Consider the following 26985-nt stretch of genomic DNA (forward strand, 5'->3'; position numbering starts at 1 on the left):
AAAGACGCATATTCAGCTTTGTGGTATAAACGCTTTATTATACTAAATATTATGCATTATTATACAAAAAAAATAAATAAATAAAAATGAATGCCTCTAACACGAGTCAAATGAACTCTGGGATAGAAACCAAGCACTGTTATGACCAGAGTCGACCACAAGATGGCGGCAGAGGAGCATAAATGTGAGGGTGAGTCGCTGCTGATTAAATCATTTACTAGAACATGTAAGTCTGAGTCAATATTCATTTTGGTGAGTAAATATGTGCTGCAATAAATGTTTCTACGGCTTTAAACAAAGCTCAGACTGTGAGTAAAAAATGAGAAGAACGACAGAAGAAAGTAAAGAACGTTTACGTGAAAAAGCATAGATTAATGAGTTGGTTCTTTGTTTGTTGTGCTGCTTTTTCTTGTGTTGTTTTGGCCTTACACAGGTGTGCGTGTGCTACCTGGAATAAATCCTGCGGGTTGTGGGAGTGGAGGTGGGGTGTGTGATGGAGGGGTGGAGCCACTGGGTGACCGCACAGACAAGCGGACTAGACAGATTACTACCGCTCCAGAATACAGAAATCAGTGTGAGGGAGACGGGTGAGGCGCAGCGCATCGGCCCTACCTGTCCTCCATTTCTGCTCCACAGTGGAGGATAAAACTGCACCTTTCTATGTGTTCAGAGCCAATGGAGGCAGCCGTACTCAACCCCCCCATAATGACCGAGGTGGACTGTAACAGCAACACCCTGAACGCCGAGTTGGAGGTGAAGAAGCTGCAGGAACTCGTGCGGAAGCTGGAGCGGCAGAATGAGCAGCTGCGGACCCGGGCGAGCGGCGGCGGCCCGCATGTGCCGCCTCCAGCCCCGGCGTGCGTCCTGGGCAGCGCCGCGGGGAGCTACTGCCTCCCCAGCCCGCTGCCCACACTGCTGTGTCAGTCGTCCTTGGGGTCTTTTGAGGAGCCTTTTGACTATTTCCAGCCGCACTCCGCCGCTGATGCTGCGGGGGAGGAGGAAGATGAGGAGCCGTCGGTTCTGGATGAGCTGGAGCTTTTAGACCTGGATTCTGTGTACTCAGAGGAGTCTGATGAAACATGGTCAGTGTCTGAAATGTGTGCTTGAATATTCAACCATTTGTTGCTTGCAAAATTCTTGTCTATATGCTAAAAGGCCAGAATTGTGTGTGTTCTCAATAATCAGTTGATGTTACACAGCTGGTCTGAGTGTCTGCAATGCCCAGACAAAGCCACACACACCTTGGAAGTTAATGAGACACCTGAGAGGAGTGGACCACATGTTATCAGGCCTGTCATCAGGCAGCAGGTGCAGCAGGACATGTAGATTAGTTGACTCCTCCTGCACACCCTCAGTTCATCGAATCTTAACAAATGGGTTGTTGCTGTTAATGGCAGCACGTTGGCCTCTTAATTCAGGTGTTTCCCATTCCCACATGAGCCAGAAGTGGTACGACCCTGATCATGTTCTTACAAGAAATGTATTTACCTTCTCAAACAAACACTTCATTTACAAAGTAAACTTGGGTACCATGGTTCTGTGAGTAGATTATCTTCCATTTTATTGGAGTTCATGGGGGAAAAAAATATTATCCAGGCTACGCCACTGGTTTTGCACCCAACAAGTAAGTTCAGTCCCCTCTGTAAACCCTTAAAGTAATCTAACTTTGTAGAAGAAGCTCTTCTCTGTGTATGATTCTAATCATGACATACTCTCAACACATCAGAGTTGTGCTGCAGGTGGAGTTAAAAATGATTGAGATTCATATCATGTCAATTTTAAGAAAATATTGTTTTCCTTCTAGATGCTAATTATAGTTTTGTCCAAAGCTGGAGGTGACTGCCTTGTAATTCTCTTTACAGAGGAAAACAAAATCCTGTTTTACATCATCTACTGGAATAGTGACATTATTATTAGGAATACATACTGGTCAAACTGACACTCAAAAATGATTATATGTGATTATATGATTGAATGTGTTTTACCCTGTTAATAGGATATAGGATTCCCATAACTTGTATTAGAATGGTCACCCTGTCAGTAATCGAACCATGTGAGCAGCAGGTTAGTTGTAAATCTTTGAGTGATCAGCATTTAATAACTTAACCACATACTCAGCGCTTTCATTAACATGACAGATGTATTTTGACAGACAAACTTAATAAAATGGCAAAAACAGGATAGAAAGATAGCTTTTCTTAAATAGGAGTTTCACAAGTTGCCTGACTTATAACATGATGGAAAAGTGTTTTTTTTTTTTTTTTTCATAGGTTATAGCTCGTGTCAGTTCATATAATTGTATTTTTAGTATTTAGTATAAGATATTTATCATAAATACGTGGCTCATGTTAGAGGACATAAAGAAAACAACCTCTATATCAGAAACAACCCACATACTTACTGTGTAAAAGTTTTAGACCACAAGTAGGTTTGTTGTTTTAGCAGGAATGATATATGATAATGTATGTATGCATTTCTCAGTTTCTAATGAGATTCAACTGAAATATAAAACATTTAAAAACAAGAATTTCAGAAAAAGACAAATCTAAAATGTATATATTCTTTTGTGCTTAACATGTCTTGAACATGCATTACGAGATTTATTGAACTAATCTTCTAGTGTTTTACACCAGGTTTCATTCAGGTCATGGCCAGTGTTTCTTATTATTTTGGTTACATTTTTTTCATGAAAACGGACTGTATTAAATACAGTTTCCTGTAGAAGCCGCATAGTTTAACTTTTTGTTAGTTTGTAATGTTGTGCACAGTATTTTCCTCTATTTTTGTTGTACTTTAATATAGAGACTGAGAAATAGATATGCTTCAATCAGTCAAATTATTACAAAATTATTAGTCAAAATCGACAATTCATTTACAAGATAGATTTTGTAATAGGACACCCTAGAAGCAGTCCTCAGCTTATAAATGGAGGCCCTTAGACATGCTCATTGCACCCATGTGAGAATAATATAGTTAAGGGTGGTCTAAGACTCTTGCACAGTCCAGCATCTCTTTATATGTGCAGTTGATGCCTGTTTAGTGTTTTCCTCCTTGAAAAATCCTGACGAGTGGTTTCAATCCTCACATTAAATTGAGGAACTGAAATCTTGCTGATTTAGTCGCAGCTTAAAGGGTGAAGTAGACAGCTTGTGCAATTCGACACAAAGGAAACCACTTTCTTTGAGTACAGGATGGTTTGTGTGGGCGATCAGAACTGCAGCGAACAGATGCTTTCATTAGTTTCACTAATTAATTGACGACTTCTTCACTGATTCAATGATTGGCAACTGGATTTGTCTGAGAACAGTTGCCTGGGGCTGATATCACAGACTCTGCGGCCTAGATCGAATCCCAGTCAGACTTTAGATTGTCTACATGAACCTGTTACACAAGGCTGTTTAGTTCTTCAGTCTCTTAAATTGGAATAATTTTGCTCTAAATTCTCAGTAACTGAAGACATTTCAAGCTAAAAACAAATACCTGATCGTGGTTTTGTTTCAAACTTTTCACTTCACTCCAGCAAAAGAACTTCATTAGGAGCAACAGTTATTCTCCACGTATGTTTTCTATCTTCCCCCTTTTGCTGTATTATTGGGGACACATTTTGGGCAACAACACTGTTTGTTCCTTACCTCCATTAACTGCTAATGTGCACAGGCAAAACAATATATAAACAATGTAACTTCAGTCCATTGTGTTCTTCTGTTTTATTGCACTGTGGTTCTGTCTGAAACAAAAACTCAGACCTTAAAGATGTTTTAACATAGGATTTCACGTACAATATTGATAAGACATTTGTTAAAAATTATATTAATTGGACTTAAAAAGGAAAAAATAACATTTATAGAAACAAACTTCAACAACCAAAATTGTAATTGTCTTTTTAATTGCTGTGTTTTCCCAGTTGTTACTTCCCAGGAATGTTTTCTCATTTCTTGTCACAAATTGCGTTAGACAAACCCATGAACAAATCTGAGCTTGGTCTGTCATTTATAAAACCAGCAACAGGACCCTTGTTATTAAAGCGCAATAAGATTAAAATAACAACATAACTGTTTCTATGTGATAAATAACTTTAGATTTATACCTAATACCTAATAATTTATGCAATTAAGTAAAATAGTATTTTTATGATAAGTGTTTCTGATTAGATCTGGGGTGATTCTGAGTGATTTTGAAGAAATGAATGCTAAAAGTTTAACCACATGCATACATGATCCTTGCATAGCAATGTATTTGTGCAGTTTTCTTTATTATTTGCAGGAAAATGTGTTGTTTTTGTGAAATCACACTGACTGTTGGCCAAAATCTAATCGATTCATCCAAGTCCAAATGACTGTTCATACTAAACTGTAAAGAAAACTCCCTCAGATGATTATTTTCATAAGAATGAGCAGTTCAAGTCGGTGTTTATGCAGAATTTTGTGGCGTTCTGTCCATTTTAAATGCACCATAGATTCCTCTGGAAAAAAAAAAAGGTCAAAATTCTCTAAATCTGGATTCTTTAATGTGATGTTTTTCAGACTCCTCTATGGCTGTGAACTGACATTTGTCATTGTTTTCTGATGCTGTCGATCAAACAAATACTCACGAAAATGATCATGAGATGGATTGACAGTTATAATAAGTGTTAGTTGCAGCCCTATTTCTGGTGTTCTTATATTGTGAGGAAATTATAGAAATGCAGCAGCTTGAATAAGAGTACGCAGAGAAGTCCTTCATGAAAGCATCACATTCAGGTTCTGGAGTCTCCATGTTGCACCCGGTCTCCTTCCTGCTTCTCAGAATAGTAACTGAGGTGTTTGTGTCCGCTCCCCTTCAGGTCAGACTTTCACCTGATGTCTGTGCAGGTTTTAATCTATAATTCAGTTTGCTCCATGTTGCCCGCAGAGCAGAGCGACGAGAGGGAGTGCTGAGCTGTCACAATAATCTGATCCACTCCATTTGAACAGAGCAGCTCCCCTTCCTCATGTCTTAAACCACAGAGATCGCTCTGACTCAGGAAATATGGAGTCTGAATATTGATCTGTCTGGGCTCAAAAGAACAAGATCTAAAAGAGAGTTTTGATTTGGGTCTTATTTCTTTTAGGTTGTATGTGTCACAAAAAGCTGCAGAGTCGTCAGATCCGTCCCTCACGCCTCTGCAATGGTGTCGGCAGGTTCTGGACAGTCCAAAATCCGAGGTGGAGGCCTCCAGGAGATCGCTGTCCCTCCGACTGGAACAAGGTGCGAGACGATCTCCTGTTTGTTTGTGTGTGTGGGTGGAAAAAATAACCGGTTTTGATTGGGCCCAGGGGGAGTTACTGTGCATGTAAACATCCAACTCTTACTGTCAGCAAAGGGTGTGAAATGAACTATTGTGCTTTTTCACATGTGTGTGAGGTAATGAAAGACAGTGAAATCACACCACGCACTTTGATATAACTATCAACTGTTCAGAGCTGAGCTGTGCAAGGAGGCTCACAACTGAGGAGACAAAACAAAGACCTTCCAGTGACGCTTTAGTGACGTCATTCATTCTCATTTGTTTTAGGGGTTCTTTAAGGCTTTGTCAGCACCAGTGTTGTGCAAGTTACTTCCAGACTGTAATTCATTACAGATTACTTGTCACTGTTATTTAAAAAATAATTCCTTACCTTACAATATTACTGTCTCAGAATTGTAATGTGTTACATGACTCCTGTATTACTTTTGAGTTACATACAGACTCTTGTCAAAAAATGGCACATGCGCAATAGAACTCAACCCCCCCCCCCCAAACACAAGCAACAGGAGAGCCTTGGGATACATAAATTTGCACCTTAAAGTACATGTAGACGGATAGCTCAGTAAGTAACGCTACAGTCTGTGATGTTTGAATCCCAGCAGGAACACTTACATTTTTTTCAACATTTTACATGTTTGAAGGGGGGGTGCAGCTAAGTCCACAATCGATAAAGAATTCTAACTAATCATAGAAATGTTAGCTTACCTTGTCTTTGCTGATCACAGGGATCATGCTAACTAGCTTCTTAAAGCAGGGTTAGTATTGAACATACGTCCATGTGGCCTATGTACTGTCTTCTGCTGTCTTCACCCATTGACTGAACACCAACAGGAAGTAGAACATGTACGGTCTTGCTTTTTTTGTTTGTTTTTTAATTTGAGCTATTAAATTATAGGCGGAAAGTGTGTTGTAACACAAGCGCTATTGAACCCATACTGTGTAAAATATTACTGAAAGATGATTAATAATGTCTTACACTACTGCATTACAGCAAAAAGTAATGTTTGTCACAACCCGGCTCTGAGGTGGTGACAAAAATGGAGACAGAGGTGGTGAAAATGTAACAAAGATTTATTAAATAAACTAATGATAATAATAAAACACAAAGTGCTGCAAAAATGCCAGTTGAAAGGAGCAGGGCAGAGCAGGACCAGACCAGACAGCGAGCAGAACCAAGACCAGACCAGAGCTGAGCAGACCGAGAGAGAGACTGATCATCCACGTCGAGCTGCTTAAATAGTCACGCCACGACTGCCACAGGTGTCACCAATCAGGATGTCGCCATGTGCAAAAGAAAACTGATAGTGCCCCTAGTGCCCAAAAGGTGCGGGGCCGTCACATGTTACTATATGCATTACTTTTGTAATGTATAAGTCCCAACACTGGTCAGCACTAAAAGGGTTCATGTCGTCAACTTTAACCTGCAGGAGTTTGTGTCATGCTGTTTGCTGCTGCTGTGAAATAATGACTTTTTCTGGTGCTCTTTAATAGCATCAACTCATTGTTCCCCATTTGTCCTCTGTTATTAGTTGAATAGAGAACTAACACTGAAGCAGTTTATTTACATGGAGAATAGTAGTTGGGACACGTTGAATTCAGGTGTTTCTTTTCGAACAGGGGTCTGGGATATAAAACTGTAATTATTTACCAAATCTATTAGTTTACAAAGATTGAATGTCACTCTATTGACATCCTATCCTTGTAAACTAAAAGCTGTGTGGAAAGGGATGCAAAGAAGTATAACTAAATCATCCTCTATGGACTAAAATATATCAGACAGCAATCTATCATCTCCTTGGTGGAGGTAAAAATGTTGAAATTAGTCAGTAAATGCACTTTGACGACTTACGCAAAGACTCTGTGTGGAGAAACACTGTAAAATCCATCACAAAAGGAAGTAATCTGATATATTCCACCATCACTATTTTGACCCAATGCTGGTTTACAGTGATGCCTTCCAGTTCAAGAATGAACTAAACCATGGAGGGAAAACTTGATAAACCTATCAAATGCTTCAAACTGGAACAAAACTGAAAATGAACATAGCCAGTTTAGTCTCCTTCCATATTCCCCTGAGACCCAGGAAGTAAAAGTTTTGTTTTTTAATGTTAAATAATTGCCTTGATTGGAAACGGCATGATGCAACTCCTTTTATCAGATACATTTTTAGTTGTGTATGGAATGTCCTTTTTTATTTTTGTTTTTTTTTAAGTAAAGCTGTAAAACTCTTGTCCACTACAGAGGACACAAATGCATTGTTTGGTCTCAGCCGGTTAAAAACTGTATGAACATGCATGACAGATGTTGGTTAATGTGTGTCTATGTGCGTTAGAGCTCGTTTACCATCGAATGAACGATACTGCAGTGTTTGTGGAGCTAGGTCTAAATATGGAGCGTCGGTTTTCTTCATGTCCACAGGTTAAAGTTGGATCACCTTCATCACTTCAGTGTGACTAATGGGCTCACAGAGTGTAATCTGTCCACACCTCATAGCATTAAGCAGATCTGGCCGTGGTCAGCTGACCCAACATCTCCCATGATTACAAACACCACTTTACTATGTCATCACTGAAGGCTGAGATGACTGTGGAAGGAGTAAAGAGATGTGGGGAAACGACTCAGGAAGAGAGGTCACCGAGCTTCCTGTCAGGGTTATGTCTCCTCAGCCAGTCTCGGTTTGTGTTAGACGTTGCCATGGTTACTCGAGGAGCCTGAATCGACTTTTCGAAAATAGATTCTGTGTCTCCTTTTATTGACAGCAGACCAGGGAGAAGGAGATCGCAGTTATCAACTGGGATGTCTGTGGGTTTCAAAAATGTTCCTTTGATCAATGTAAACTGTTTTGTTGCATCGGGCTGCGTGTGAATGGAGGCGACGGCTCCCACGGCCTCAGCTCAACAGGCAGCTTAACACCCTGAAGCCTTTAATGAGAGGAGATGGAGCTCCACTCACCTGCGTGGGTGAAGCTGTGTCTGTTCTGCCTTCCCACACTTATGACTAATTATCTGCAGCATTTTCACAGGAACTGTAGTCTGTGAACTGCTCTTTCCATGGTCGGATATTAGAAGTAGGCAGTTAGCAGCTCTTTGCTATACATTAGAGCTGTGTCATACGAATATTTCCATTTCGGCTTTGTCAGATCGGTTATTATGACTGATCGTTACTTGTATTTTGAAGTCTCACATTCATGCCCATGGTTAGTTCACTGTATATAATCCCATACATGCTATGTGCTTGTGACAATAGCAGAACATCTGTCATGTTATGTAATGCTCTATGTTTATCTCGTTCATGTCCGTTTATTATATCTGTTGACATTTGAGCGACTTCTTGCATTGTGTTCACAGCACAAATGCAATGAGTGTTTTTATTACGAACCTCATTTTGCGACTATAGATGAAGCTTGAAAATCACCACCTTCCTCATTTTTGGACAAACCACTTTTTTGCCTAAATCATCAAATATTCAAGTTTTTTTGTGTTTCCTGAAAAAATGACTGGGGTTAATTATTTTTGGAAGGTGATGAAATGATTAGCATTTCCATGTGGTATTTTACATGTCATTGTTTAGTTTAGGTCAGTATTTTTTAGTTCAAACATTATAGATTTGAATTGGATTTTTTTTTAATCATGTTTAGTTTTGTAGGGTTTTTTTATAGTTTGCAGCTCTGCTCTTAAAAATCTATTTCATCTCTTCGCCATGTGTTGTTGGAGGATATAGTGGTCAGTATATATGCATGTTCTCGTTTCCACAGCAGAATGAGAACCTTTTTTTTTAATATACTGTATATATTCAGTGTTTTTCCACTAAACTTGCAATAATTTATTGGTTATGAAGTGGTGACTTTTGGTCTTCTGTACATACACCATCTATTATCCAGTTGCCATCATTTGGTTTGTTATGGTGATTTGGTTTTCTTTACATTGTTGACTGACACCAGGTCATTTTCTTAAACTACTTGACTTTACTGTCAATAAGTCAATGGACCTCAGCCAACATTGATAACAAATATCACTGTTCAATTTTAGTGGCAGTTGGAGGATATGTCAATCTCTGATGGCTCCGGTTATATTTTATTGAAATTTCCAACTAGGACTCAAACTAAGGATGTGTTGAGTAAAATCCAAAGTTTCTGTGCTGATCCCAGACCCAGTGTTTGTAAAGAGGCTAAACTCTTACAGCATGTTATAGGACATGGTGTTTTGACCTGACCTGCACCAGCTTCATTCATGCCAGCTAACGGCATCACCTGTGACTCAGCCTGCCAAATCTTCTGTGGCTAGTTTTAGAACACAGTGGGAGTGGAGTGTGTTTTTGTCAGTGTTTACAGACTGGAGATACTGTAGAAGTACAATTAACATTCCCCTGGAAGTCCTGCCTTCATCGTTTTTTGTCTGTTCAGTGTCGATGAAACTAACTCCTGAACAATGAAACTGGCTACAGGAAAGGGCTCTCATTTTATGTTTTTATTACTTGAAATGCAAAATCTTAGTTCAGAGACTTGGTGATCAGTGCTTTGCAAGTTGGTGAAAGTTTTTGCTGGTTTCATTGGAATCTTTGTGTGGTTTTTGGGTTTTTAAATAACCCTTTTGACCAAACTATGAATGAAGCTGATGGCTTCTACCAAAAAAGAATTTGAAATTTTATTTTACAATGTCTCTTGTTTTTAGTGTCCTGACTGCATTTTGAGATAATAAACAGGCCATTTCCTCATCATGTTTACCGCTCAGGGCTCTAGATGTGTTCATATATAGGTTAATTCATCATTCAGACTCTTTACAAAGATATGTCTGTGGAACAATTTGACAGAATGGTGCAATAATATTCACTCGGACTCGAGGATGACATTATTAGACGATGGTTGAGGTTATCTCACAATTTGTGGCCATAACTGCTACTTATGATGCAAGGATAGTCAGTGCATCTGATTGAATGTAATATTCATGGAGGACATTTGTCCCCAAGTTAACCTGTTAATCACAGATGAGTCCTGATTTTTAAGAACCACAGAAGTATGAAAAGCAGAGGAATGTGTAGAGCTGAAATGATTTTCCTTTAAAAAGTATTTCAGCTGGGATTGTAAATGTTGACAGCTTTGAGTGAAATATATTTAACCCATAAAGACCCAACCATCCACTGTTGACCAAAAGCATCTACTGATCTAAACTGTCAATCCACTAATCCTATCAGTCCAAGTAAATAATTGGTGTAAAATACAGTTCGTCATATTTTCATGGTCATCAGATATGACCCGTTTGGACGTTCAGAGGCTCCATAGTGAATGTGGAAACACTGTCATCTTCTACAACATTGATTCACTAGTAAAACCCATGGAGTTGGATCAATGACAGTGGATGGATACACTGGGTTTATGTTCTGTTAATGATAGATTTTACTGAAAGTCACATTTTCTTCCGTTTTCTCTGTTTTGATAAAATAACCTTTGACTTTACTTTGAGCTTTTATGAACATCTACATGATCAGAGAATTAAGTATAGAAAAATTAAATATTTTCACTGAAAAAAATACAAAATTCAGAGGATAATAGTATAATAAATCATGATAAATCTGATAAATCACTAAGGAAAGGTTAAATGGATAGAAAAATTCATTTGGGAACTGACATGTAAGTCACACTGGGTCCTTATGGGTTAATATGTTTGATCATATTAATAATATAATTAAATCTGTTGGAAAATTTAGCAAAGGTCATAATTCAAAATGGAATAAGAAGTAGGCCTCTCCATGTGGTAGTTTTATATGAACTATTATTCATTGAATTTGTCTGAATATTGAATTTGGACACAAAATAGGATTCTGGTCACATTGCCAAACAATCTATATTCTTACTGATCTTTTTTTGGGATGATCAGCACAAAAGGCTATAATAAACCTTTTGTAGTCAGACTCCGTGTAATGTCTACATTCTTGTAGTCTTTGTGCTGTAGTTTGTGTAGGTATGTGGGTCACTGGTCACTGTGAAGTTGCACCAGCTGTGCAGCTTGTTGCATCAGAGGCGTCGAACCTGCTTTGTGGATGCTAACAGTCGCCCTCTGTAAAACTGCAGAGGAATCCTCCCACCAGCTCGGCCTCGTATCTCTCTGCCTGAGGTTGGAATACAGTGAAATGGGGAGCCGTTGCCATGGAAACCGTTTACATGAAAGCAACGCGCCTCCTCCTTAGCCAAGTGGCTTATATTCATATTGACAGGTAGCCGAACAGAGATAAACCCTCCTCCTGTATCTGTGGCTTCAGTAACACACACATGTACTTGTACACATATACACTCTGTGTTCATCTTTCATCTGTGTGCCTTTTGATATCACATGAGTATTCCAGATTTTTCTATGAATAGTAATGCAGGTAGGAGTGTGTGTTTGTCTGAGACACTCAACACTACATTCAGCTGCAGTGTGAGGGAGCTCTGTGGTGTTGAATACAGCTTTGTCCTCTGTGCTGAGCACAATAGAGCGGTTGGTGACAGCCACTGTGTGGATGGTGAGGCAGCTGCTGCACAACACTGCCCTCTTTTCAAAAACCATGCATGTTGTTCATAGTGGTACCTTATTTTTCACCTGCTTTTACTTTGCTTTGATGAAATTGCTTTTCAAGTTCAGACTTCTCCAAAGGGACTGGTACATGAATAAAATCCACCAGCGATGCACTCTTTTTCGGTTCAAACTGTCTGCATAGTGGGTATGAATTCAAATCATATTTTAGTAGTATTAAAACCGCTACAGCAAAAGAGAAATGATCACAGATGCTTGGACCTGTTGTAGAAGAATATTGCTGACAGTAAATAGAAAATTTTCCTTGGAAAATCTATTTGTAATCTTGCAGTTAAACAATAAGAAAGGAACAAAAGAAAAAAAAAAAAAAAGCATAAGACAATGTAAACTGTTAAATATCAGTGGGCATCCAAGTATTGATTTCCAAGTTTTGGTTCATCTAAATACATCATGAAGTCCCTGTTGATGTGTGAAACTCCAAAATGGTCAACAAGAGTCTATTGCAGCACAAACTGGCTGCTGTTGAATACTGAAACCTTGTGTCGGGTGTCTGTCTTTTTATTACAGTTGATGTTTTAATCATTCTGGAACTAATTATCTCCTCCCGTCTTTGTCTACCCCTCCCCAGTGTCCAGGTGGCGTAGCTCTCTGTCCAGCCCCTCCCCTTCCTCTTCCCCTGGCCCTCCCCTGAGCCGAGTCGCTGGAGTGTCTCCCATCACTGCCTCCCCTCCAGCAAAATCCTGCTCAACTCCTCAGTCATCTGAGAGACATGGTAACTGTTATGCTCATTTTCATGGTGAAGGTCAGGTGGGCCTTCTTGTTTATTACCCTGCCCCCCAAAGGGGAGGCGAGGGGTGTTGGGTTTTGGTTCAGTTTGTTTGTTTGTTTGTTTGTTTGTTTAACATTCTAGCAGTAAAACTATTGGTTGAATTATACCAAAAATTTGGTGTATAGATTGCCAGTGACCCAGAATAGATGTCATCACATCAGTATTTTTTCAATTTACTTCAAACTTGGCACATATATAGAGGCAGTTGATACACTGACATCAGCACACGCATAGGTGTGATGACATCACCTGGATTGATGCCAAAATAAGCTACAATATATGCGAGGGCTGGGGTTTGTTGTACCTGGCATCACTTGTTCAGTTTATTTTCCCAAAGTGATTTTTAACTACATGGTTTTGACTTCATAGCTTACACAATTACTGTTTTATAGCTCTCAGCATGTGATGGTGGCCACTTCCGGGTAAATCACAACCTGTAGTATTTATTGTATCCAGAGGAGTACCCCAGGGATGTGTTCTCAGACCCTTTGTAAGAAAAGGGTCCTACCAGTCCCCACATGTAAAAGTACATTTACATACAAAATGAATATAAAGATGCATACTAGTGTTGAATATGTTATATTTCCTCATTAAAATGTGTAAAAATTAATAGCTGTGTGTCATATATTCTCTTCATGTTTGTAAACTATTTCCTCCTTAGTCCCAGGAAAGTAAGTTTTGGCATTTTAACATTTAACAAGTGTCTTGATTAGACATGGCATGATGCAGCAGTTTTTTCAGATACATTTTATATTTTATGTATTTATTTTTTTTATGGAATGTCCTTTGCAGTGAACAGCGTTTTTGATTTTTTGTTTTTCCACAAGAAGTTTAGTCTGTCACCATATCCTCCTGAGACCCAGTCAGTAAAAGTTTTGGCTTTTCTACATTAAGTAATTACTTTGATCAGAAACTGCATGACGCAACACTTTTTTCAGATACATTATTTGTTTTGTATGGATGGTCCTTTGCAGTTGACAGTGGAGTAGTTTTGTTGTTTTTGTTTTTTTAGTAAAGCCGTGAAACTCTTGTCACCTTCAGAGGAGAAACATGCATTGCTGGGTCTCTGGAGGATATCTAATGTTTCCAATGATGTAAACATTTACAGAGATGTCTAATTTCATTAATTCTAATGGCCCATTCCATTTGGTTGTCTGTCAGTGGCATCATATCATTAGTTACTTTATCAGAAAATCATGAATATACTGTGCCTTATTAAATGCAATGGTTAGATTACTTCTTCCCGAGAAACAAAAGTGTCATGTGCAGTGATGGTTAAATCCTGACAAATCTACATAGAAAATGTTTTTTTTTTTTTTTTTCTTTTCAACATACAGACCATAATTTTAATGGCCACTATCACTATGTAGAATATTTGATTTTGTTCTTTTTCATGCTACTGATTTATCATATTTCTCCACTCCCTTCCCTCCCTCCACTGAAGGTGCTTCCTCAGCTCCATCCCTGCCCTCCCCTCTCCACCCAGTCCTCCATCGGACTCTGAGTCCCATAGGGAAGGAGCTCTCCCCTGTAGCTGAAAGGGCTCCCACGTTCCTTCCTCACCTCGCCAACCGCAGTAAGCCTCCCTCCTCTACTGTTCCATGTGCAGTCCGTCCAGGCTTTAACCCATAAAGACCCAAACATCCATCACAGACCAAAATATTGAAATAACAATCCTCCATTTTAATCTGAGCTTTTATGGACAGCTTCATGAACAATAAGTTAAATATAGAAAAATACCTGATAAAATGCAAAATCCAGTAGATAATATTATAATAAACGGTGATGAAGCACTTAAGATATGTTAGACATAGAGAAAATTTCATTTGGGAACTGACACAAAAGTAATGCTGGGCCTTTATGGGTTAATATTAAACCCATCTTGACTATCTAAAAACAATCGTATAAAACTGGGTCAGCCTCAAGTGGTTTTCACATATCTGTATATGGGGTTATACTTTCATGAGTGTAAGAAAAGGCATTTTAGTTGGATCCATTTTAAAATGCACCACTTCTTATTGCTCATTAGTCACTTATTTGGTGCTGGAGATGGATTACATTAGAGTGTGAGCGGGTGGCAGATTCAAGTGCATTATTAGTGATGGAAAATATAATGTTCCAGACAGAGCAGGGGCAACGCTTCAGGGAGCTACAGAAGCCACATTGGAGAACTGCTAATCCCTAAAGGCAGAGAGCGAACATCCTTTGTTTCATATAGCAACAGAAACTCAGCAAAATGAAAGAGCCCCAACGCTCTACTACTAATTAAAGAGTCTACTCTTATATTTTGTCACAAAACTATTTCAGTGTATTTAATTTTAGATTCTTAAGTGTAGCATCTGTGTACGTTGCATCAGTGCCTGCGATTGTCTTCATCAACTAGTTGTTCATTCTGATAATACTAATGCTGATTAATACTAGGTTAATCCCAGCCAGCATTGTTACATATAGCCCTGCAAATCACTAAGAACGCAGAAATAATTAACATAGTATTTTGTCAGTAGTTAAAGAGTGGCCTTTACTAGCAAAATCACAAAAAAGCACTGTGGGAATACCACACAACCATTTACAGAGATGAATTTTAGAGCCCCCCTCCCCCACTAGAGAAAAAACATTTTCCAATAACAATTAACACTTTGGCCAAAAATTACAGATTTCTTTATTGTCATTTGACAGCACAGTGTACATACAGCACAGAGTACATCAAACGAGATTTTGATCGATGATTAGGGACATCGGGCCGCTGCAACTGGTGCGCCACCATAGACAATGAACTTCAAAGCAGGGGTTCCCAGTCCACAAAAACGTTTAAGTCTCTGGTTACAGCAGGATTTGATTTGTCCATTTTATACTTTTTAGTGAAGAGAATGACCCCAGAAAACCAAAAAGAGGAAGTCTGTTCTGAGCTATTGTAGAAATACGGTAGTGCAGCATGGTGTGAAATTCACCCTGCTCCCTCTGCAGATAGAAACACTTCAACCAAAACACATTTTGATATGATTATGCACTAATGAAAACATAATTATGAATATTATATTCCATTTCTGCCATTAAAGCCCTCTAAATCTGACACACTGGACCTTTAAATGCTAGTGGAAGACTAGAATTTCATTAGTAAATTCAAAGGAGAAAAGACAGTTTCCCAAACAGGTCCCCAGTAGCTTTTTATCCCATTATCATTCAGGCCAAGAGAAGACTACTGTTGTAAGAGTGTAATAATTCAGCACAGAGAGTAGCTAAATACCTGAAGGTAGTTGGAGCTAGTTTTTAGGATTTTGCTGCTACATAGATAAAAGACCAGGAAGGAATAGACTGTGCAACCAAGTAACCCATTTATACATATTTTTATTCAGTGAGTCATAGAACAGTTTTTTCTCTCCATATAAATGGAACTGCAAACCCAAAATGACCTAAAAGGTGCAGAATCATGGCCCGAGTGATCAAATGTGCAAAAATGAAGCGAATAATACCTAAGAGGATTACTTTTGCTGAGCAGATAGGGAGAGTCTTAAACTGGGGAGAGGTTGATCTAACCTTTATGATAATATCTGTGCCACATTAGAGCTTAACAGGCTCTAATTCTCGGGGCCAAGTATCTCCCTCCATTAGTGTGGGTGCCTTATCTTTTATGTAGAGGACACTCGAAAGACTCAAGGGGGCTCTTCTCATTACGGAGCTACCAGCAGTGAAGCTACTGGAGCTGAAGAGTCGCTGTGTGTTGGAACCACTTGTCTGACTGGCATGGTTTTCATTTGTAGGCCGCAGCCTCCAGCGCTCGGCCCTCAGTCCGCAGTCATCCATGGACAGCGATCTTGGTGCTACAGAGGCAGAGGACAGTTCGATCACTCTGGGATACAAACTGCAAGACCTCACAGACGTCCAGGTTATGGCCCGACTACAAGAGGAGAGTAAGTCACTGAAGTGAACTCATTGTATATATTCTGTACAAATAAACAATATTTACTTTTTGTGTGTATTGTCAAAGGTAATTATTAAAATGCATAAGTATGAGTACAGTATGAAGCAAATATTAATGTATGAAAAGCTAAATGGAAAACAATATGTGGTCAAAATTATCCAAACCCAAAGTACTTTAACAGTAGATATTCTTATAAATGAATACAAGCCTAATATAAATACTTGGTTGGTAAAATGACAAATGTAAAAATGGAAGCAGCAGCAAAATAAGGCTCACAAATGCATAAAACATAGCTACTAAATATAAGGCTTCTTTCATCTGCCAAATATAATTAATGAACATATGCTGCTTCTAATGCTCCCCCCAAAAAACAAGCTATCTAGTTTGTCATTGTATGTGACATAAGGAGTATTAATGTTGAGGCTAATACTGTGATGAAATACAAGTAATATAGATGTAACTTTAGGCTAATTAATTATAATAATACATAATTACAGTTGAAACTATGTATCAGCTGTTTTCTGCAGTAGCCATTAGCCGATAGTCACAGTGATCCACAAAAGGATGTCTGGTCATTTGAACAGCTGTTATTCTTGAGTTGACCAGCCAATAGCAAGGCAGGGCATACCGTACAAATTAGAATAAAACGAAAAATTTAGAGTTAATGTTTATAGGTTATTACACTGGGGCCTATTTTACTGGTCCAGCCTACTTGAGATCAAACTGGGCTGTATGTGGCCCCTGAGCTAAAAATGAGTTTGACATCCCTGCTATTGTCTCATGAGTAACAGAACAAAAAGACTAATCAAGCATCATATGCATGATAGATTCTATTGTCACATGATGTGTACTGTATTCCATCGTATCTCACAGCCCTACTGTCAGGTTTTCTTTGGCTCTGGTCATTGATTTGTAGTTGGTGCTTCATTGTGTCCCAGGTGATGACTTCTGCTGACCATCTGTCTCTATTATTCCCTCCTCTCTAATACTTTAACATATGGCACAGACCTCAGAGCTCATCGCTACTTCAGCTTCATTAACCCCAGGAGGTGATGATTGTTGTCCTTTTCCCTGTGTGTGTACGTGTGTGTGTGTGTGTGTGTCTGTGTGTGTGTATGTGTTCTGCACGCTGGTCCTCATATCTGGCTCCATCAGGTCTAAGACAGGAATTCGCCAGCACGTCGTCCGTCCTGGCCAACCGCCGCAGCCAGAGTTTCACGTTCCAGCTCAGCCAGCTCAGCGCCGGGCCCGACCTGGAGGAGGAAGACGAGGAGGACGACGAAGACTACGGCCTCCTTCCGCCACCGCAGCCACGCCTCACCCGCCTACCGCACTCCCACACCTTCTCCAGTATACGAGAGTGGCGAAGAAGCACCAGTTCCCTGTGCACCCCTCCTTCCACCCCCTCCACCCCACCGTACCCTTCCGCTGGGTTCACCTTTCAAAGCCCGCCTCAGGCCCTGCCCCAGGGTTTGGGTCTGGGACTGGGCAGCCCCTGCACAGTCGAGCAGGGCTTCAGACCAGGATCAGGTAAGAAGGCCTCATTTAGCACTTAGCATTTAGCATAGAACACAAAGATTTTTATCTGTGAATATCCTCCTGAGACCCAGGAACGTCAAAGTTATGGTCTTTTTTTACATTAAATAATTGTTTTCATTGGAAATGGAGTAATGCAACAGTTTTTTCAGATGCATTCTTTTGGCTTTTTTTTTTTTAATAAGTAAAGCTGTGATGCAGAGGACAAAAGTGCATTGGTGGGTCTGAAGAGGATATGGACCAAATATTAAGTAGTACTTCAGTCCAATGCTAATTGACTCATTAAATACCAAGCTGTTACTGGTAGTGGTACTCAATTTCTACCTCTTTACCTCAACCTACTACCTCTTTAAATCATACTAGTACAGTGGTACCTTGACTTACTAGTTTAATTTGTTTCATGACTGAGCTCATAACACAATTTGCTTGTATATCAAATCTATTTTCCCCAATAAAATGTATTGAAATGCCATTAATCCATTCCAGCCCCTCAAACACCACCCCAATTTCACATGTAATTTATAGATAACTTACACCAAGGAAAGCTCCATGTCATAGCCAATAAAAAGAAAAATGTTGGAGGACAGCTAGTAGGTATTCTGGTGGTGGATCCTCCAGGTCTCTGCTCACTGCGGCGTCTTGAGGAGTACTGACTGGTTCCTCCTGTCGATCCCATTTTTATATAACCTACTGGGCAGCTCTAGAGCCTCATGTGGCTCTTTCATCCCTCTGCTGCAGCTCCCTGTGGCTTTGGAAAATTAATGAGTATTTAATTTCAGTTTTTTTTTTTTTTTTTTTAATTTCGTTAGCTTTTTTAATGTAAGTCTAAATTTGAAGATTATGGTGTTACTAGGTATTTCGGGTATTATCTCCTGCTGCACAACAAAGTCTGGTCGCTGTCCAAAAGGGAGGTGCTGAAACACTTTGCCACATGTCTGGAAGAGAAAAGAGGTTGGACCCATGGTTACGAAAAATAAATTTGGCTAAATGCATAAAAAGCATAAAATGTGAGCACAACACAACAGAGATGCTTCCACGGTGAGGTAACCATGTGAAGTGAATGAGTGAGACGAGCGGCGGCATATCTGAAGCTCGCTCATAACTCAGAATTTGTCTCGCAACTCGAAGCAAAAAATCAACCGAGCACCAGCTAGTAACTCGGAAAATTCATAAGTCGAAACACTCATAAGTCAAGGTGCCACTGTACTATTAATATTATTACATAGATGTCATGTAAAGAGCTGCCAAGTTTTGTTGATCGGCCTTTGTTAGTGCATGTCTTTTAAAATCAGTCAGATGGACTCTGGATCTCATTGCCTTTTGGATAAATGATTATTGTGTTGACCTGGACTAATCAAAGTTATCTCTTTTCTTATGTTCATGTGCACTATCATTGTGTGTTTACTGTTTGTGTACATGTGAATATTGTTTTGGGGAAACTGCGTCACGATGCCCAGCCGAATATGAGAGTAAGTCCACGCCATTAAGTGATATTTAATACTTCTAATCTCATAATCACGTCTCCTCATCAGCCGTCACATCCCTTCAGAGTCTCCTTATTTCAGTCTTCAGTGTTTGTGTTGCAGTCCTGGCTGACCCACACTGATGCTCTAACCACTTAATAATAACTCTGTCTAAGCCTCTTGTACAAGCGCTCCTAAAGCTCTTAGACTGGCGTGCCTTTCCGTTCTGAGGCGGAGACGAGAGAGAGTTTGATGGGATTACAGTTAGCAGTGTATATGTGACTGAGGGGGCTGGAAACCCTCTGCACTGAAGGATCACAGGGATGGATCCGCAATAAAAGAATATGCATGACCAACATCTCATTATGTACAATGTGTAACACACACTAATGTCTGTGAACACACCTCACATGTGCAGTGGGTTAGTTTTAGGTTCATGAAGATGTGTCTACATTTAAAACCTGTCCTTTTCTTTCTTTGTGTGTGGGCGTCTGTCTGTCTGTCTCTGTTAGATAAATTGCGGAGGAGCATGCCTAACCTCGTCAGAGCTCCCAGCATGCCAAGTGTGCCCATTCCGACCAATCCCAGTGCTTCCCCTTCTTTGCTTCGCAGCAGCCAGAGCTTTGACTCATCCAGTGGACTCGCTCGACTGCACTCCTCCAGTAAGATGTGCTTTTACTCATTTCAGGTGTTTTTTAGTTCAACAGACAAATAATTCAACATGGATTATCATCATTATGAAACTGGATTAAATCATAGTTTAACATTAAATCATGTTGCACCAAATTTTCCAACTATCAAAAAATTAAGAGATTACATTTATGAACATGGGTTAAATTTATTATTTTGTGATGAAAATGCAAATACACTTAGACTTGACATTCATTGATCAGCCCTAACATTCTGACCACTGATGTTGAAGAGGTCATAGGGTTTGTTATTCCATAGCCATTGTCACTGATTTAATCTTTAAAAGTTATGTGTTGGAAGCAACGAAATGAGCAGCATGCCTAAATTCTCATTTGCCCAGGTCACTTGGCCAATGACCCTGAACAACGACACAATTAGCATATGAAAAACAACGTCCACAGACCACTCCCCCTACAGGTCCACTTTCCCCAACCAACTAAGTTAAGAAACTTAGAACATCCAAGAGGATGGGAGACAAAAGGTTTTCAAAAGACCAAAACTAGTCCAGTTGAACGAAGAAGAATAAAATGAACAGCATAAAGATCTGAGCAACTCGACAAGGGCCATATCGTCACCATCCTAAAATAATTGTTTAATTAATTTTTTCAGGGAACACCACAAACTTAAAATAAAGTACTTGATGATTTTGGCAAAAGTCAGTTTGGTTAAAAAAAAAAAAGACTTTGGCAGTTATTTTAGGAAGGCGATATGGTGAGGGTGGCAACTGGGTCAGAGCATCTCCACAACTGCAGCTGGTGGTGGGTGTTCCTGGTCTGGAGTGGTTAGTACTTACCAAAAGTGGACTAAAGAACAACAATCCAAACTGGAGACATCTGTAGAATTTGTTAGATGAACAATTCTGATCCATGGAGGCTCCACATCACACTTTACTGGAGTTACAGGATGTTCTGCTAATGCCAGATCGTGGTTGGTGATGATAATGTCATGGTCCCACAGATGCTTGAATGGGCTGAGATCCAGACATTTTGTTTTAGTCCATTTTGGTTGGTACTACCCACTACAGACCAAGGACATCCACCAAGACCTGCAGTTATGGAGATGCTCTGACCTAAAGTTGTGGCCGCCACAGTTTGACCCCTGTCAGTGACAAGCATCCTTGCACAGTCCATTTTAGCGCTACCACAAGTCAACTTTGATGTCTAAATAAAATGTTATTACCACTTCCTATGTGAGTGGACATTGTTATGGCTGATAAAGGCTATTTCAGATATGTAGTAAAACAGGCGTGTCAGTCATTGTAGTTCAGAGGCCACATACACCCACTTAGACCTCAAGTGGGTCATACCAGTAAAATAATAGACAACTCTGAATTTTTCTTTTTGTTTTTAGTATAAGTAGGCATTACATTTACAAACTACCCTTAAACAAAAACTATGAATAATCTGAACTTCCATGAACAAACCTGAAATGTCTTCAGAAAAATAATTGTAATTTTGACCATAGTGGATCCACAAATACACAAAACATTTAGTAACATGCATCTGGAACTGAAAAATATAAAATTTAGCTTTGTGATTAATACAACTTGTTTGTCAGTGTCTTTGTGTAATCTTTGCAAATTCATCCTAGGGGCTGGACTCTTTGGAGGGTCAGTTTTGGCCTACCCAGTTGCCTTCAGTTATTGATTATTTCATAATACTTCAGTCTAAACTAGACCACTGCATGATGCTGTTGTAGAGTCTGCTCCAATCCATTATACATCTTCTCAAATTTGATTCCATTTGTTAAATTGGTCAGATTGGTCCAAAAACTTTCTCCATCATGAGTCGACTGACGGGCATTCAGAAGGATCAGGTTTACTGTTCTGTACTCTGTAGATGCTGACGTCATCTGCCCCTGTCCTACTCCAGTCCCCTCCCCAGGCCAGCTCCAGAACAGGGTCCAGAGCGTAGGGAACTTCTCCTCACTGTCCCGGCAGCCGCTGAAGGCCACGGCCTACGTCAGCCCCACCATCAAGGGCTCCGCCTACATGCCAACCTCCACCAGCCTCCAGAATCTGAACAGCAGCGGGACCAACAGCAGTATCCCCATGCTCAGTAAACCACCAGGCGGAGGAGGAGGGGGGACTCCTATGTCTACCCCAACCCCTCCCCGCAGCGGCCTACCCCGCCCCTCCTCTTTTGTTGGCACAACAAGCTCCACCCCTCGCAGTAAATTGACCCAACCAGCGCGCAGGTAAGTACACGGCAACTAGTGATGAACATTTTCTGCTCTTAATCTTTACATAAGTATTAGCTCAGGTTTTACCAAGATGGCAGTCATGAATAAAATCATAAATGAACTTCATCAGGAATGCACTAAATATCTGTGAATTCAGCATCAAAGCTTTGCTTAAGTAGTTGTTGCATCTGAGACACTCCCTGTCCTTCCACATAAATGACAGGAAGTTGGCATAGGATTGATGCCAGAAAGAGAAATAAAAGCAAAGGTGCAAGAATATTGATACTGATGGCTGCAAATTATAATATTTAAAAAGCTGGAAACGTGAGGTTTTCAATGAAAACTGGTTATAAATAGTTAATTTTAGGTCAGTCAAGCAAGTGTACATACAAATAAATGTATAACAAGGGATAAATGTATTTCATCAGCTTGTTATCCTATATGTTTGACATGTTCATACAATGTTTGAGAACGAGTAAATAAAACTGTGAAGTGCTTAATTTAAACCCCAGTTCAAAGGAAAATAAGATGGAGATTAAAATGTACAGTAGATAATTATTCTGGTTCCATCATAAGGGTGGTCATTTCCCTCAGTGTCAGGACTGTCATTCTTCATCCTTCTAACTACATTATTCCCCTGCACTTCTTTAAAGAACAACCTCCTCATGTGCTGTTTCATTTATTTTGTGGTGATTTCGACCATGACACACATTCCATCAGAACAACTTATCTGAACTGAGACAGAAAATCATTGCATTATGAAACAATGATCATGAATTGTGTCTTACTTTTGCTGTTTTTCAGTCATAACTTGGTTTTATAGGAATGAAGTGTCTATTATCATCTAATTCATTGTTTTGTGTTACATTGAAATGACTCCAACTGGAAACAAACGGCCCAGGGTTTAACAGGTTAAAGAAGCAGTGTCAAACTCATTTTTTTTCAGGGGCCACATTCAGCCCAATTTGATCTGAAGTGGGCCATACCAGTAAAATAATAACATAATAACCCACTATAAATAATGACAGCTATAAATGTTTCTTTTTGTTTTAGTGCCAAAAAATAACTAGGAAAAAATTTACTTTTACAAATTATCCAAACAAAAAAGATGTGAATCATAAGAAAAATAAGTGTAATTTTAACAGTATTATGCCTCAACTTATCACTTACACATGTGCGTTATGGATCAGATCTACAAAGGCACAAAACATTTAGTAACAGGCTTTATTTTGTTACAATTGCACTTATTCTTTAGACATTTCAGGTTGGTCATATTTGCTCAATAAAAGTTATTCACATTTTATTGTTAAAGGATAGTTTGTATGTAATTTTTTTTTCAGAATTTAATGTTAATTTTTACACTAACACAAAGAGAAGAATTGGTAGTTGTCAATTTTTTGGCATAATGTAATTTTTTTTTTCCACATTAAACCAAGAAGGAAATTTGGACTCATTATTTATAAGTTATTATGCTATTATTTTATTTGAGATCACATTGGTCTGCATGTGGAACCTGAACTAAAACTACTTTGATATCCTTATCCTCCTATCCAGTTTTGGCTGCATGTTTGACATCCCCAGGTTAAAAGTGTAAATATTACAAACGGCTCCTTCAAGGTTGTCTTTGTCCTGTTTCCTCAGTTTACTGACGCCTCCAAAGAGCATGTCCACCCTCAGTGCCCTTCGCGACAGTACCTGGAGGGATGGCTGCTACTGATGGGTGAAACCGTGTGGTGTCCCCCTGCTGGACGGGGTGAGTCACCGCATCCGAACGCCTTGAATGGTTTTGACCGAAAAGTCACTGTTGAGATGACCTGGACTCTGAGATCCTGCATAGAATCCCCAAACATTTGACAACCGCAGTCGCACTGATCTCGCACGTCATCCGTTTGACTCTATGCAGAATGTGTTCGGCGAGGCGGGTGGTGTTTTTTTTTCTTCTGGATTCGGGTGTGCCAAGGGGGGAGTCGCTCCCTGTTGCTCTTGTGCAATAAACCACTGGCTGCAGGGCACTAGATCTACTAAACCTGCTGAAGAGGGCTGCCAGTTTTTAACTAATGAGCCTCACAATATTGTATTTATTTATTTATTTTGAATAAAAGTTTTGACAAATCAGGTGTTTCCCTCTGGCAACAAGCGCCACTGATGCTGCTAAAATGTAATCTTTAATCAGTCCCTGTTCGTTGGGCACATTTGGACTCATTTTTACAAGCGAAACATTAACGTACTGTATGTATTGTGTACAAAACTACTAAATAAGTGTGCATATATATATTGATGCAGTATTATTGAATTTTAAACGTTAATCTTGACCAAAATGAAAATGTCTGAATGTGTTTACAGAATTGTCTCACCATGGTGTCACAAAAATCTGAATATTAACACTTTACAATTATTCAACAAACTATAAAAGATCTGTTCTTGTTGCACTTTGTATAAATCTCTGAACTTTAACTTTTTATGTTGTTTACTAATGATTGCACTTCCTTTTACTATTGATCTTCTAGATTTAATGGAAAGAAACACTTGATGTTTTCACAGTTTCACATGGCGTAATGTAGCACCCTCTGTTTCAACTGTTTCTAAATAACCCTTTCATGACACATTTCACAGATGCCCTGACTTTTGTTACTTGGTGGGATTGAATGAGTGAAACATTTTAATAAAACGCTGAATAAACCCTATTGTGTGCGTGTTTTCTTTTCAGTAGAATATTAGCATATAATGGCTCATTAGTAAGATGTGGAAACTTGGTGTTTCAACAGTGCCACCTGCTGGTAGGACGGGGATAAGCAGCCTTCTCAGACTGACCTCAACCACTCCCACACTTGGATTTCCTTGTCAGTTTCACACTAGATGTTTTCTTCAGGTAAACTGTGAGGGTTGGAAAAATAACTGAAACTGAAAATTACAGATTTGTCGAAGTGCCATGGACTTCATAGAAGTTTCTACCTAATTTTTAGAACATTTAAATGTCTAATCCATGATGTATAATTCCGGTTGAATTTATATCCAGCGCCCCCTTCTTCCACTTAAAACGTGAGAGAATGTGTGTTTACTCAAGAATGACAGAGAACCAATGGCTTGTTGTACCATGACCCCATATGAGGGTTCAAAGGTTGTTGTTCAGGTCTAAATCTTCAAAACAGGATGAAAATGAAGCAGGTCTTAAGGTTTTATTGAGACAAATTCTTACACAGGAGAAAAAAAATCAGAATATTAAACGAAAGTACAGCAACAGAAAACTTAACACCTGTAGTGTATTACAGTAGTGTCCTTCACACATTCACATCCCTTAGTTTACATTTTGGAGTACATAACGTATAGTAAGACCCCGACCCATATACACATCTGCCCATCCCACTATATTAAAATATTTAGTTGCAAACAAAAAGCAAAATCCTGCATCACTCATTTCCTCCAAATGACAGTTTTATGTAAATGAAAGATTTGGAGCAAAAATTTACATTTTAAGGACAAAATGAAAAAAAAAAAACGTATTCCTCATTCTCAATAATAGGCAACTGTTTTTTTTTTGTTTTTGTTTTTTTTAATCTCAAGGTTACTGTCAGAGCTGTGGATCCTATGATGTTACAGAATTTCCTGATCTGACAAAGATACAGAGATGACATGTGGTCAGATTTTTTTAATGTACTTAAAAACAGTTCTAAATAATCCCAAAGGCATTAATTAGTGATTTGTAAGGTATATAAGGGCATTTCAAGCTATTTTTTAGGTGGGGGTGTCACCACAGTCCACTTCTAATCCCACCTGGAAACTGAAAATGTTGCATCAGATTTGTAGCTTCCCTGAAGATGATGATCAGCTGGTCTTGGGTTTTGAAGCAACAAATGAAACTTGAATTTTTTTTAAAAAAACTGCATTTTTGCAGTTTACATCAGCACTGTGAAAAAACAAGTTAAGTTTGGTCTCATAAGCTGGACAGTTTTTTTGTTTGTGTCTCTCAAAAAGGCACACATAGGCTGAAAACAATTTCAGGACTTTGTAATATAATATACAGTGGATATGGAAAGTCTACACACCCTTATTAAAATGCAAGGATTTTGTGATATAAAAAAATTAGACCAAGATAAATCATTTCAAAACTTTCTCCACCATTAATGTAACCCATAACAACCTACAACTGAATCGAAAAACAAACTGAAATCTTTTCTGGAGGGGAAGTAAAAATAAACAACTGAGATAATGTGGTTGCACAAGTGTGCACACCCTCTTATAACTGGGGATGTGTCTGCGTTCAGAATGAACCAATCACATTTAAACTCATGTTAAATGGTAGTCAGCACACACCTAAGACCATTTTAAGTGCCTCTGACTAACCCCAAATAAAGCTAGACTGTTCTAGTAGGCTTTTCCTGACATTTTTGTGGTCACATCTTAAAGTACAAGCCATGGTCCACAGAGAGCTACCAACACATCACTGGGATCTCATTGTTCAAAAGTGTCAGTCAGGAGAAGGGTACGAAAGAATTTCCAAGGCATTAAATATACAGCAGAACACACTGAAGACAGTCATCACCAAGTGGAGAACGGTGACATTACAAGAACTGGACATCCCTCCGAAACTGATG

General features: G+C 39.2%; 2 protein-coding genes across 4 annotated transcripts; both read left to right on the plus strand.

Moving 5' to 3' along the window:
• The window catches only part of LOC115434446 (ly6/PLAUR domain-containing protein 6-like), a 1359089-nt gene that overhangs the window by 940093 nt on the left and 392011 nt on the right, over positions 1-26985 (plus strand).
• On the plus strand, positions 553-25074 carry LOC115434496 (SLAIN motif-containing protein 1-like). 4 transcript variants are annotated; one of them, XM_030156472.1, is made up of 10 exons: positions 553-1082; positions 5090-5226; positions 12404-12547; positions 14049-14180; positions 16363-16512; positions 17679-18053; positions 19517-19528; positions 20035-20184; positions 22084-22408; positions 24035-25074. In XM_030156472.1, exons 1-10 carry the CDS (start codon positions 661-663, stop codon positions 24108-24110), a joined length of 1923 nt encoding a protein of 640 aa, XP_030012332.1. In that variant the 5' UTR covers positions 553-660; the 3' UTR covers positions 24111-25074. The 4 variants fall into 4 exon arrangements, with proteins under 4 accessions (XP_030012332.1, XP_030012341.1, XP_030012351.1 ...); XM_030156481.1 differs by lacking the exon at positions 19517-19528; XM_030156491.1 differs by lacking the exon at positions 14049-14180.

The sequence above is a fragment of the Sphaeramia orbicularis genome, chromosome 2 (assembly GCF_902148855.1).
Source record: "Sphaeramia orbicularis chromosome 2, fSphaOr1.1, whole genome shotgun sequence".
Taxonomy (NCBI): Eukaryota; Metazoa; Chordata; class Actinopteri; order Kurtiformes; family Apogonidae; genus Sphaeramia; species Sphaeramia orbicularis.

Excerpts from the sequence above, each read along its gene's own strand:
- LOC115434496 (XM_030156472.1), top strand. The coding sequence starts at position 661 with ATGTGTTCAGAGCCAATGGAGGCAGCCGTACTCAACCCCCCCATAATG. Across the intron at positions 14,181-16,362 it reads TCCTCACCTCGCCAACCGCA|GCCGCAGCCTCCAGCGCTCG; the intron begins GTAAGCCTCCCT and ends TTTCATTTGTAG. Across the intron at positions 22,409-24,034 it reads TTGACCCAACCAGCGCGCAG|TTTACTGACGCCTCCAAAGA; the intron begins GTAAGTACACGG and ends CTGTTTCCTCAG.